This window comes from Rhyacophila brunnea, unplaced genomic scaffold (genome assembly GCF_057557595.1).
Source record: "Rhyacophila brunnea isolate RB1 unplaced genomic scaffold, BYU_Rbru_1.0 scaffold_2, whole genome shotgun sequence".
In the NCBI taxonomy this organism is placed as follows: domain Eukaryota; kingdom Metazoa; phylum Arthropoda; class Insecta; order Trichoptera; family Rhyacophilidae; genus Rhyacophila; species Rhyacophila brunnea.
In genome coordinates, this window is record NW_028232859.1 from 16,510,765 (window position 1) to 16,524,630 (window position 13,866).

At 34.1% G+C, this 13,866-nt stretch overlaps 1 protein-coding gene across 6 annotated transcripts in view; it reads right to left on the reverse strand.

Moving 5' to 3' along the window:
- Positions 1-269: 269 nt before the first annotated feature.
- The window catches only part of LOC147071958 (uncharacterized), a 33,743-nt gene continuing 20,146 nt past the window's right edge, over positions 270-13,866 (reverse strand). Inside the window, exons 10-14 of one of the 6 annotated variants that reach the window (XM_085947528.1) lie at positions 12,744-12,853; positions 10,384-10,478; positions 9,603-10,259; positions 4,846-5,038; positions 270-2,146 (exon numbers count right to left, since the gene is read on the reverse strand). In XM_085947528.1, coding sequence (XP_085803654.1) covers positions 2,056-2,146; positions 4,846-5,038; positions 9,603-10,259; positions 10,384-10,478; positions 12,744-12,853 — 1,146 coding nt within the window. In that variant the 3' untranslated portion in view covers positions 270-2,055. Of the gene's footprint in view, positions 2,147-4,845; positions 5,120-9,602; positions 10,260-10,383; positions 10,479-12,743; positions 12,857-13,866 lie in introns of all 6 variants that reach the window. The other 5 variants (XM_085947526.1, XM_085947527.1, XM_085947525.1 and 2 more) reach the window with 5 other exon arrangements.

Below are 13,866 nucleotides of genomic sequence, written 5' to 3' on the forward strand. Positions count from 1 at the left end.
AATTATGGCAACAAAGTACGACTAAAATGTCCCATCAGACTAATAATTACGGGAAACTCCTGTAGCGAATGATACTAATCCGCAGGTATAATGGAGGCATATAATCAACAAAATATTTTAACGTAGAGTCAAACCATCTGCATAGTTCTCGCATGTATAATGTAGGTAATAATTGAAAGAACTTATGTTAACCACGCCCCTAATCGAGAGCTTAATGTGAAATATGTAGTTGCACTAGATATATCAAATCAAAAAGTTTTTTTTTTTTTGGGTGACCAACAGAAGAAAAGAATTCATTTAAAATGTAAATATTCACACAACCGCTAAGTATGTATGTGAAAATAGTATTTTTTTTCATACATAAAAGTAAACATTTTTTTGTCAAAAATATGTAATCGTTATAATAAGAAACACCGACATTAAGTATTCAGTACGGGTTTAATTATAATGGAATGGCAATAAAAGTTCCCAATATTATCGATTAACACTTCCAAATACACTGTTTATTGAAAATATTATTTTTAGAATTTCAATCTTCAAGTACAATTCAATATACAGGTGCACAGCGTTACTGTCCGCGACCTGCGTAAATACATATGCCTCGTATAGAGTGATAATGACCACAAACAATCAAAAGATCAATTCAGAATGATAAAAGCACTTTGGGAGCTACTTACATAATATTTGGATACCAATATTTTAAGCGTCAACCGTACTTCTTTTACATAAACTATTTTTTATGTCTCATCGCATGAATATGTGTTGTAAATTTTCAAAATCTGCCAACTCAATATCATATTTATTAGTAACCGAATTTTGAAATTGTATATTTCAATCCTGGGTCTGGCAAGTACACATATTGTTTTTCAATTTGTGTATGAGTCAGAGTATGAACCTAATAGGTTGAGCAAGTGGCTTCTGATTTCTCGTAAAAACAAAATCTGTTAATACAAACCCCTGCTCTGTGGAGGCCCATATAATCTTATTAGGATCGGACATGGTCAAAGAATATTTCACTTTCAACATTAACGGTAAAGGCAATATGACAGACAAATTGACGCCTGAAAATGGCTGCTCGATCCAAATTAGGATGATTTGGAAACTTACAAATCATATAACAGTTGACTTATGATTGTTACATTAATAACCGCAAGCACAAAACCAAGTATCGATAAATATTTAGCTGTACATTTACAGCAATCGTATTACATGTTCAGGTTTATGAAATTAGCTATCGATACAAGACATTTTTGGCAATCTAGTGAGTTTCATTGTATTTTTTTTAACTTGAGTGAAAACCATAAAACCAATAATAATGGTATACATTATACAACTTACGTAGGTAATTGAAATGTGCACATTCAATGATGAATGCATAATGGATGCAGTTTGTGACAATACAATAATAATAAACTACTGCACTATTCACAAAGGATACAATTAACTTAACTAACCAACAAAAAAATGTGATCGAATGGGAAAGAAAGTAGTCTACAACATAAAAACGTCAACTAGACTCGACTCATCCATGAAATATGCGAAAAAGTAATAAAAACAAAGCTATTGTTGCGATAGCACAACAATCCATTTATAATCCAATTTATAGTAAAAAAAATTATGATAATTAAACAAATATTTTAAGAATTTGTCAAATTGTTGTTGTGTGTGGCTTTATGTATATGTGTGTGCGTTATTAATGTATCACCATCAGACTTTTATTACAAACAATACAGTCACAAGAAGCATTCTAGCTGTCTAATAAAAATTCTGGTAGAAGATAAGCTTCAGTTAGTTTTAAAAGTAGAAAAATGTTTAGCCCGTATGGGAACATTAAATCACTAAAAGCGAAGAAGGCTCCCCCATTCGATTCGTCTGTAGAATGCATCGAAGCTGAAAGAGAGACTCGTTAGAAGGACTCATATCTCGCGTGACAAGACAAGGCTTCGGCGAGTCTCCGTGCAGATGCGACGGTCTCTTTTCACTGACGGCGGCACATTCCAAGGGGTCAGGTAGACGGCGGTCATCGACTTTGACTAAGTGCGGGTGAAAGTGAGGTTAGGTGGGTCTAGCGGGCAGGGGGGACGCGGGGAGGCTCCACGATTCCGCACCGCGCCTCGGTGGCGGCATCGGGGCTGCGCTGCCGTACCTGAACACATTAAATCATCAATAATCGATATAGACTATTCAACATTTTATTTCATTAGGATATTAATTAGCCAACTTTACATGTTGTGATTCATTAGAATTGGTATATTTAGATGGAATGGAGAGATAGGCAGTATTGCTGCTTGACCATATAATATACAAAACAAAAAAGAAAGCTTTTTACATATTTATGGGAAGATAGCGAATGTTGGAAATATAAGTCACAAATTTATACAAAGATATAACACATATCTGCATAACAAATTTTGAAAGGAACGACTGAAAATATGTAGGTACCTTCATAATTTTAATGACAAAAATATTAAACTTTTTCAGTTGATGGTTTTTTTTACTAGTAAATCATTTGCGATTTTCTCTAATTTAATTATTTTCGAGTCTGACTATTTTTTTCATTTTAACAATCTAACAATCTAGGGTACATTTTTAAATTGAAGTGGTGCAGTACCATTGAGTAACAAATAGGGCTAGAGACAGGATATTGTCCGGCTATATATGTGGCCATTTTCTATGTGTGATACGGACAAGATACAAAGTAGAACCTCAATTATTATCCGGGATAGTCATCATCCTGGATTGATTTAGTTGTACGACACAATATAATATTGCATAAAGTTTCTGTACAAAATATTTTATATAAGTATCTAAATTTATTGATAAACTGAATTTTGTTTTCAAACACACCAGTATGATTTGTGAGTAAAAACAATAAATTAGGAACTCATTCGGATGTCAATATAAACAAGCGCTTATTTAAAACTGCATAAATGAAATGAAGCGATTAATAAGCAAGAAAGACATTGTGAAATTTTTGCAAATTGCTTCAAGCATTTAACAATTTCAGTGCAGCCAATATAAAATGAACAGACAAGTTTAAGGATAACATTTAGTCATGCATGGTGGCAATATTGACTACAGTACACATCATTTCTCCAGCTGCCCTATTCTATGAATTATGTTTAGTGTTAACACGAATAAAAACACTTTCAGGCGCATAAATAAACAATTAATTAAATAATTATTATAAATATAATAAATAATTATTGTGACCATTCACATTATATTTGCTTCATTGCATGTGGTTTTTGAATTATCATTGTATATTCTTCCTCCATTCATTGACATTTCGGGCTTGTTGCAGAGCCCATTCCTAAGAGACAATCGTCACTGTTCTGGCAGAAAACACTAATTCGAAAAAATTACATATTGAGTTAGTACCAAAATGTTCCTTATTTCAAACTTTACCGTTTGGAAACCTTCTTAATAAATAAACAGTCTTTATTTTGAAGTCATCCTTTTTACGATTACTTAATAAACTCACATGATAGACCATTATTTCAAACATTTTTACAACTTCAAAGTCAAATTACTCAAAACTAGTATTCTCCAGTTAGTGTGTTCTGCCAGAACAGAGACGCAATGTAGTGAAGCATACTGTTCTAAATACGTCAAATAGTGTTCGGTTTAGCTGACACTGAACGTTACTCAGAGTAAACAATTCGTAAATTGGAACCACAGATGCCAGATAGGAGATTGAATTTTGCTGAAAGAGCTGGAAGCCACGACGTTTTCAAATGTAGTTGTCGACCTATTATTATTGTCAGGGTTTCGGTATATTTCAGGCTCTCCTTGACTAATCCCTTCAACCAACTTCGTGTTATTAGTAAATACGACTGCTAGAATAAGGTTGCAGGACTAGATAATATGTATACTTACATACAAAATTGTGTTTATTAAGTGTTTTTTTGTAGTATTTCTAAACCCAGAACGTCTCTACCTACCCATCACATTTATATCGACACTCCATCACAGAAAATATCAACCATTGTAAATATACAATAGAGATAAACCATTGTTGTGACATTTCCATGACAAATCCATTCATTCGGAAGGTTTATATCTGACAAATACTGATTATTACTTCTGGATATTGATTGCTAATTACAAACTGGAATCAATCAATACACAAATTTAATTATCTATGAAGAGGCATAAAGTGGTTTACAAAATAAATCAATGCATTGGTGCCAAGTATTTTCATATAAGTATTTAGATTCTTTGTGAATAGTAGTGAAATTATGTGCTCATTGATAAAAAAAATTACCGTATTAGCCCGAACATAATGCAGTCTAAGCTTGAATGAGGATTGATAGGACAAATTAATAAATAATTGGGAAAGAATACTACCCTATCCAGGTTGGTAGCAATGGTACAATTCTTGATACTATTTTTCAGAGATGCTGGACTAATTTTCTGCCAGGTGGTCACAATTCATTCCCCTGGAATTAATGGTTTTTCTAACTTCTGACAGATTTGATTTCTCTGCTCCACCATCACTTTGAAGATTATATCCTAACTTCTTCGATGCATTTATTGATTTGAAATTTTGTCGATCCTTTCTTCACCGCGTCATAAATATTCACTATCAATATATTTTTTTATTATGTCTGTCACTCATTTCTCCATAGTTCATAAATAAAACAGACAATAGGTATTGTTTTTCACTTAAGAGCCAGAATATAATGCGAATGCTTTTAATAGACCAATATTCTAGTTAAAAAAACATTGTGTTATATTCAGGCTAATACGGTATATTACTTACATCAAAACAAAGAAGACTGCACAGGTCGTTTCAATTCTACTCCAATATCTACTAAATTTTAATAAAGAAGTGAGAGTTACCTAAATCCGGGAACAAAGTTATGAGAGCAGTCCTGCAACCTCTTGCCCACGTCTGCCGTCAGCGAGTCGCAGTCGGAATGCGCGATGCGCCTGGGAAAGCGACAAGCGCGGCCTGAGGCGGACGAAACAGATCCGATATGCTGCGATCCCACGGACCCTGCTGAGCGATTGGGGGACGCCGACCTGTTCGCGCCTGAGTTGTTGGCACCCAAATGCAATTTTACATACGATGTGAACCTTCTCTTTACAATGCCGGCGATCGAATTCAACCAGCCTGCGTTTTTTAATCGATTGCAATTTGTTTTGTCGTAGTCGCACGGTCGCGCAGCGTTGCGGCGGCAGACGGTAGCGGGACAGAACAGAACACAGTTCAAAGTTTATTATCGATCCATAATAAGATAGCACAAGTACCAGAGGATATTGACACAAAAAAAGAAAATATATTTAATGAACGATGCGACAAAACAGATTACAGTTACGAAAAAAAAAATTGAGAGAAATATGCACAGACGGAAATTATTGGTGCATAAAATGTGTGATAAAATTGTTTCATATAATATTACGTAGTACCACAATTTTGATACATGCAAATTCATTAAATTACATACGTACAAAAGCAAGCAGAATAAAATAAAAGAACAAATAAAACAACACAAACACAAAGCCGATGGGTGTACAACAATGATAAATATTTTATAAATACAAGGCAAGCATTTTTAAAAGGTGCAAAAGAAGAGATGTACAATAAATAAAGTGAGTACGTTTGTGTTCAATTGAAATGAGTCCGTACAAAACAACCGTAATAACAAAAAGAAGAAATGAAATTGTGATACAAATCGTGAGCGTTGGGGGAGTTGGCGTGTCCGTAGTCCCATAGACAAGCGAGTGTCGTAGCGGCCGCGCGCCACAAGCGAGCGTGTGAGTGTTGCCGCAGCACAGAGCGAGCGTCCCACAGAGTGAAGTGGTGTGGCGGGCGGGAGGGTCAATTGGTGACGTGTGCAGGGAGCGAGATACACACAGAGAAGATAGCGAGGGAAGGGGGGGAGTGCAAACAAAACATACACACGTTAGGAATATTTCAAATTGCAATACACTGATGAGATGATATGCGGTACACACACGGAGGATGTGACATAATAACAGTTGCATATTTTGTTTTCCTTCTTTACATAAACTAAAGCAATAGGCATGTTTAAAGTTTTTATTAAAATTAATTTCGTATACAATGGAGTTCAAGAGACAATCGAATGCCTGCTTAATAAAACAAAAAACTTTATTATATCACGCTCTGGCCGGGATGAAATGTTAGACAACTAATGAGTCCTATGATTGAATAGCTGTATGCAGATATATAAATAATATACATACACCACATCCATTTAAACTTAACTTAAATCCTATTACAGTAGAATCTTGATTGTCCAGTTTCCATTACGATTATCAGTTTCATATGACCACCAGAAAAAAGTAACAATAAATGATGACATTGTTGTCAAGACAAGATTGTCACAAAAAAGTACTTAAATGATTTTATTACTACCATAATCCACAACTATTTTGGATAATCAAGGTTCTACTGTACATGAATTACATCATATTATAACCTCCATGACATAATAATTTTTAACTAACATGACTATTAAATATTTTTTTTATACAAGATCTCTAAGATTTTTTAATGGATTTTTCAAATAAGCATGTTTCTGAGGGTGTTTCAAGTAATGTAAAGGGTTATCCAAGATCTGGTACGAATTTGTTTTATAAAGCACACATGTTGTTAACTTTTTGCGAATATATTTATTTCAATCAATAATATGGTCTTTGCAATTACACGAGGAACACAGTATCATCAAATTACCTCCCATGGTCATCTTGCAGCTAACAATCCGCTTATGTCATTTTTTCATGACTTTTCAGACATTTCGGGCTCCGTTTCAGCCATAATGTTACGGATGTTGTCCTTAAAGCGTCAAGAGTTTGTGGATTGATGGCATTCGCATAACCCCATAAAAAGAAATCTAATGGTGTCAAATCGCACCATCTTGATGGCAAATTTAAGTTGCCAAGTCTTTAACAGCCATCGAATTTTTCACGCTATAAAACCAGTGTTTCACGAGCTGTATGGCATATGGTCCCATCCTGTTGGAGCCATGTTTTCCAAATCGAAATCTTCCTATTCCGGCCACAAAAAATCAGTTATCATTTGCCAATAGCGGACGCTGTTGACTATAACAGTTGCTTTTTCATCATTTTTGAAGAAGTACTAGTACTACATACCAAAAACCGCACCAACAAGTAACTTTCATAGCATGTAATGGCCTCTCATAAATCACATGTGGGTTTTCCTCGCCCCAAATACCTAGGGCAGTTTTGCTTATTAACGTGCCCATTGAGGTGAAATGAAAATGTGCCTCATCACCAAGGAAAATATCATCGCTTGACTGCTTTCCAAAGATCCAATCCGTGAATCTGCGACTCTACCCGTGGTCTGTGGGTTTTAGTTCTTGCGTGAGCTGGATCTAATACAGGTGTAGGTCATTGCAAAATTCACCATAAAGAGCCGTATGAGGCAAAACACAAACAAAACACGATCCAGAAGACTACCAGTCTCTTAAAATCAGTTAATTAGCTTACGAATACAGCCTTCAGTTACGCAATGACTTCTACCAAATTCTGACTTAAATTTTCACAGTACGGCCATCAAAGATTTGCCATTTTCGTAGTATGGTTGTACGATTTTTATGCATTGTGCGGTGGAGAAACGATCCATTCTTTTAATTAAATGATAGACTTTCAACTGATATGTCAAAAAAAATGCACAAAATATTTGACAGGTTACAAATGACAGGACTGTGAAATTCGTACCACGAGTTGGATAACCCTGAATTTTCAATATTTTATTTGCAACTATCAATAAAAAATATTTTTCACAATTGCTGTTACAAGAAGTGAAAATAAATTATAACGAAAATGTAGTAATTTCGATGAGAATACAGTCGAACTCGGTTATTACGATCTCGGATGTAATGAGGAAACATTTGTTGACATTTTAGTTTATTATTTTCTCCATACATTTATACACTGTCACAACGAGCAACTTATCAGATATACCGAGCTAAAATATTGTCAAAATTTTTCTTAAAACTGTCAATGTGTCCATCGTTTAAAAACATTTCGACCCTAAGCAATAAAATCCGACCGGACAGGATGCCGCCGAGATCGCATAACGTTTATGACACTAGTCAAGTGTCTAAGTACCTACCTAATTGGTGTTTTTGCCGACAATATTGAAAAAGTATCCACGCATACGGTTGAAATAAGTAAAAAATCCAAGGTTTGTGAAGTCAGTCGGTACATACCAGTGTTTATTACAATAAACAACTTCTTTTGTAGTTTATGAATGCCATGCTTGTTTCTGGGAAAAGTTCTAATTGTGTATTTTTGTTTGAATTGCGACTTTTTGTGATATGTGACCGGTCATTTAAAAATACCTATTCTCTGATATAACGAGTAACGCTTATAACGAGCAAATTCAGTCGGTCCTATCTTCTTCGTAATAACCAAGTTCGACTGTATATTTATTCTCATGAAGCATGAAAAATAAATATTGCAATATCTGAAAAAGCTTCTGGATGAAAGATATAGTGTAATCTGTAATATTTCACAGGTAACACATTTGACAGGAGTGACAGCCTCATAATGTCATACTATTTAATTGTACTGAACGAAATGCTTAAAGCAACGAGTTTTCGAAAGCACTATGAATAGACTAAAAAGCATATTATATTGCACTATCACATGGATTTACTGGCAATAAACTAGGCATAAATATTATTACATATCATAATAACGTAGAAACATCAGAACTAGTTCAATGGCCCACTGTGTCTTTTGTACAAATTGGAACGAATAAATAATGTGATCTCACTCTCATGAAACTATGTCAGAAAGAAATGACAAATGCAAATGTGGAAACATTAAATATATGAAAGTTCACATTCGTCCACTTACTTGTAGATTCCAAATCAAAGATTCCTCATCGCGGATATGTCACCGATTGTGAGACTTAAAACTTTATTAAGATAGTCACCATAGACACTTTATCGATATGTAAAATACACAATTTAATATGTTCATACTATGTAAACAAAGCTCATAATATTCCCTTATAAACAAATATAATATATGTTTTTTAAAAAGTATTGAACTGATGAGCATTTAATCATTCAAAATACCGACCGTCACCTTTTTATTGTCAATAATAATTTCCATATAATAACATGCATCAGACCATTTTATACTAAATTTTGAAAGAAAAAAAGGAGGATTTTGAAGAGCTGTATGTATGTTCATAGTTCAAACTGATCCAATAAATGTTTAAGTTTGTTTGTTTAACTATCTACCGAGTGTGGGTGTCAAATAATAAATCAATAGTGAGTAATATTGAATTCAGCTGTTAACTGAGACATTTTAGAATTTGATATATAACCTTTGGCCTTAAAATAACGGATGAAGCTAATTAATGATAATTTCAATAATGTATGTCCGATATAAGTCATATTTTCAAAATTGTGTGGACAATTTATTTATACTATAAAGCAGATAAATATCAGTAACCGGAATGATTATTATGTATTTGGAAATTAGTATTGAACAAGCCGTATAGACTCATTCGAGCTGCATTATTATTAACAAGAGGCATAGAGAGAATGTTCAGAGCGTAGGAGGAAATACTGATTTAAAAAATAAAGCAATACCTTGTTCATCCTTATCTTTGGAGTGACTTTTCCCGTGCCGGTGTTGGGGTGGACCGACTCGACCATTTCCATCCCTCTCACACGCTTCTCCATCGGCATCATCCGTTTTATCTCTTTCCCTAGGGTGGTGACTGTAGGCACCTTTATGGTTTTTTTTCTCTTGCATTTTCAATTCGAACCTTTCCCTGGCGGTGCTCAAGCTTTCCTTGTCACAGTTGTCTTCTCTGTCACTTCTCTGAGAGTCTCCGTTGGTTTCCGCTTTTCTTTCTCTTTCTCTCCTAAGTTGGCTGCTTTCTTTCTGTGATCTGAGTTCAAAACGTTCTCTGAGTCCTATGGGTTCCGCTTCTGAGGCATCATTGTCTCTATCACTCCTGTGAATGTCCCCGTTGCGTTCGCTTTTCCTTTCCCGTTCTCTTCTGTGATGGCCGTGGAACCTCTCTCTGGCAGCGGGGGGCAGCGATTCTCTGTCACTCTCCAGCGAAGGCATCGAGCAATCATTGTCTCGACTGTCTTGGGAGTGCCTGTCGTGACGGCGATGAGGTTTGATAAGATCAGGTCGAACGTCTCTCTCCGACAGAGAAGAACCCCCTTCCATATCTGCAGGTGTTCTGTCTCTCTCTCGCCTCTCCCTCGATAGTGGGCGATCGGCAGGAGATGCTAAATGATAAAGAATATCATTGAAACTATGTTTTATGTCAGCTAAAATCATAAAACTTAAGTAGATTATTATGATTAGATTTTTGTCAATAAACTGAAAACAAAAGTGTAAATAGAAACTTACGCGGTATATCAACACGACTGAGACTTGCGTCCCGATCTCGATTGAGACGACGGGGAGGTTCAGGAGAGCGGCCAACACTTGCTTCCCTGCTTAAGCTGCAACACAGGACAGACTGATATATTTTTCGTGAAGGAAATGTTTGAAATATTTGCTATACGCATGTGTATGTATGTAATATTTTTCGCCCCCAAAATTATTTTTATACAAAATACAACCAGTAATTATGATCCAAATTCGAGATTCTTTCATTTTGAATACTATATATTCGTCTCGCTAGACAATAAATCCAATTGATGCAATTTTCTAAGTCTCGAACAGCCGAAAAACACAGATTATTCGACATAACATTATCTTAGAATGCAATGCGGTAACCTGTTTGCAGTAAATAAAGATATTTAAACGTATTACCATTTATTATAATATAAATAATATCATCATCTTCTACAAACAGTTTACCGTATTATAGCACCCGAAGTTTGAGCAATAACTAGCACTACGATCGAAGTAGTTTCGTGTCACGACCTGACTATTATAGTGAACCATGCGTCAATAGTAATTTGAAGAATAACATGGATTGTAAACAAAAATCGATTTTTAACATTCAATATCTTTTATGTGTCAATTTGGTTAAAAATATGCTCAATTCAATTGTAAGATCTTTCAGCACATCTATTCTATACACAAGACTGCTATTGGTGGTTATCAAAGGTAGTTTATCATATTTATGTATTGAGGTATCATAATTGTTAAAATAAATTAGCCGTCAAAACTGTCTATCTCGCTCTATAAGTTGACACAGCCAACAGAGGTGCTGTTAAAACAGCACTTATTGTAACAATTATAATACCTCAATACATAAATATGATAAACTACCTTTGATAGCTGCCGATAGCAGCCTTGTGTATAGAATAGATACGCAGGAGTGTATAAATTGAGTGGAAGTGTTAAAAAATCATCAGCGAGATTAGTATGTACAGTAAAACCTCGTTAATACGAATTCCATGGGACCGAAAATCGAAAAAAAATTCGAATTACGAAATATAAAATGTATGGGGGGAAAATACTAAGTTTAAGTTATTAGTAATGTAGGTAGGTATTTACCACCATATTGTGTTGAGTTAGAATTATAAAAAAACGAAATATTTTTTTTTCAATTTGCCAACAATTGTTTGGCATTGGTTCTCTAGTAAAAGTATGTGAAAATCCAACAAACAATCAACAATTAAATACCTACCACCCTGAAATATGTGAGTTATTGTTTTTCTTTTGAGTGGAAGTCAGTTGTGCCACTGATGTGCTAATAGGTCATAAAATGTCAGTATTATTTTTATTACCTTCATAAAATAAACCATTTATGATGTTTTAAAAAAAGTCTGTCACAATTTTCAATGACTGGCTCCTGAAATAGTGTACTTTATTACGATTTATTAAATATTTTTATATGCCAGGACTCTGAAGTTATTTCAAATTAAAGGTATGGTTTTATATGAAAATAATATTCAAGGGATTTATTTTTCGCGAAAATTTCGATATATGGCGAATTTTGAATTATCCGTGTTCTTATTAACGAGGTTTTAATGTAATCCTAAATCTCTTAGCGTACTATTCAGGGTTATTCTACAATTATTTGTAAGAAAATAACCCTTAATAATTCAAATCCCAGAAAATTTTGAATCAAGTGTTAGAGTTATTTTAATGTCTGTTACTTATAATTTCTAAATAAATATATTACGATGTAAAAATACAGTCGAACTTGGTTATTTCGAGGAAGATGAGACTGACTCAATTTACTCGTTATAAGCGTTACTAGTTATATCACAGAATAGGTATTTTTAAATGACCCGTCACATAACACAAAAAGTCGCAATTCAAACAAAAATACACAATTAGAATTTTTCCCCGAAACAAGCATGGCATGCATAAACTACAAAAGAAGTTGTTTATTGTAATGAACGCTGGTAGGTACCTACAGACTTCACAAACCTTGGATTTTTTACATGCAATTTCAACCATATGCATGGATACTTTTTCAATCTTGTCGACGAAAACAACAATTAGGTAGGTACTTAGACACTTAACTAGTGTCATAACCGTAATCCGATCCCGGCAGCATCCTGTCCGGTTGGATTTTATTGCTTAGGATCGAAATGTTTTTAAATGATTGACACATTAATAGTTTTAAGAAAATTTTTGACGATATTTTAGCTTGGTATACCCGATAAGTAGCTCATTAAAAAAGTGAATAATCGTATGGAGAAAATCATAAACTAAAATGTCAACGAATGTTTCCTCATTACATCTGAGATCTCGCTATATCCGTGAGTTCGACTGTATGTATCAACAATTAATATTCCTCTCACCTGGAGTGATGTGGACTTCCATCCCGAACATCTCTTCTACTCCTCCGCTGACTTTGCTGATGGTAGAACCTCTGCAAGACTATTGGACTAGTGTTACCTTGTACCTGCACCTGCTTATATAAACATAACTTTTCAATCATCGGCACTACAGCAATGATTCCAGAATCAATAACCCCTCACTCTTAGATAGTGAGTACCAGTGGCGAAGGAAGGAGGTAGGCTGTTAAGATCTGACATTAATAGTGCATACTCTTTGTCAGTAATACTTATTTATTTTCATTGAACTAAGAATACATATTATTACAGATAATAGTCAAAAAAATATTCGATTATTCTATAACATATCTAAAATTATGCCAATAAACCGTACATAATTTTAGATATTTTATGGATAGAAGAATATTTTTTATCGATCATGATTTGGCTTCAGCAGGGCTTAATGAATTAAAAAAAACTAATCAACACCATTTTTGTAATATCGACTGCTTAATTTGCAAGCCGGCTTACTCCATTTGGGGAAATTGTTCAAGAAGGAGAAAAAACTTAATAATTTAACTATTGAGCGAAAATTTTGATTTGACAAAACGTTATTGACATTTGGGAAATTACCTGTATATTTTATATTTTTAATAAAACATGATGCGAGTTACTTAAATCTTTATTGGATTAGTTTTATGAAACGATTGTATCTCTTATAGTAGATAAATACCTCTTACTTTTAACGGAACCCATCTTGTTCTATATAAGTACATTAGGTATCTTTAGCAATTTGTACACTGTATGAATAATGATTATTATGAAACTGCACTTTGTGAAATAGTATTAAGATTTATTAGCTTATCACTAGAATTAATGAATTAATAATTTTCTATACCTATTATAAATAACCGACATCATTTCGCGTTTAATCAACACGCACAGGATAATGAAATATTAATTTTCCAGAAATGCGGTAGGTAGCAAAATAATTTTTATCTTCACTGATTTAAATTGGAGCACACATAAATCAAAATATCTTACCGACATTGTATTATATTTCTTACCCATTTTAAATTTAGAAAATAATGAATTCTATCATTTTTAGTTTAACAGGCATTTTACATAGGAGATTGCTAAATATGAT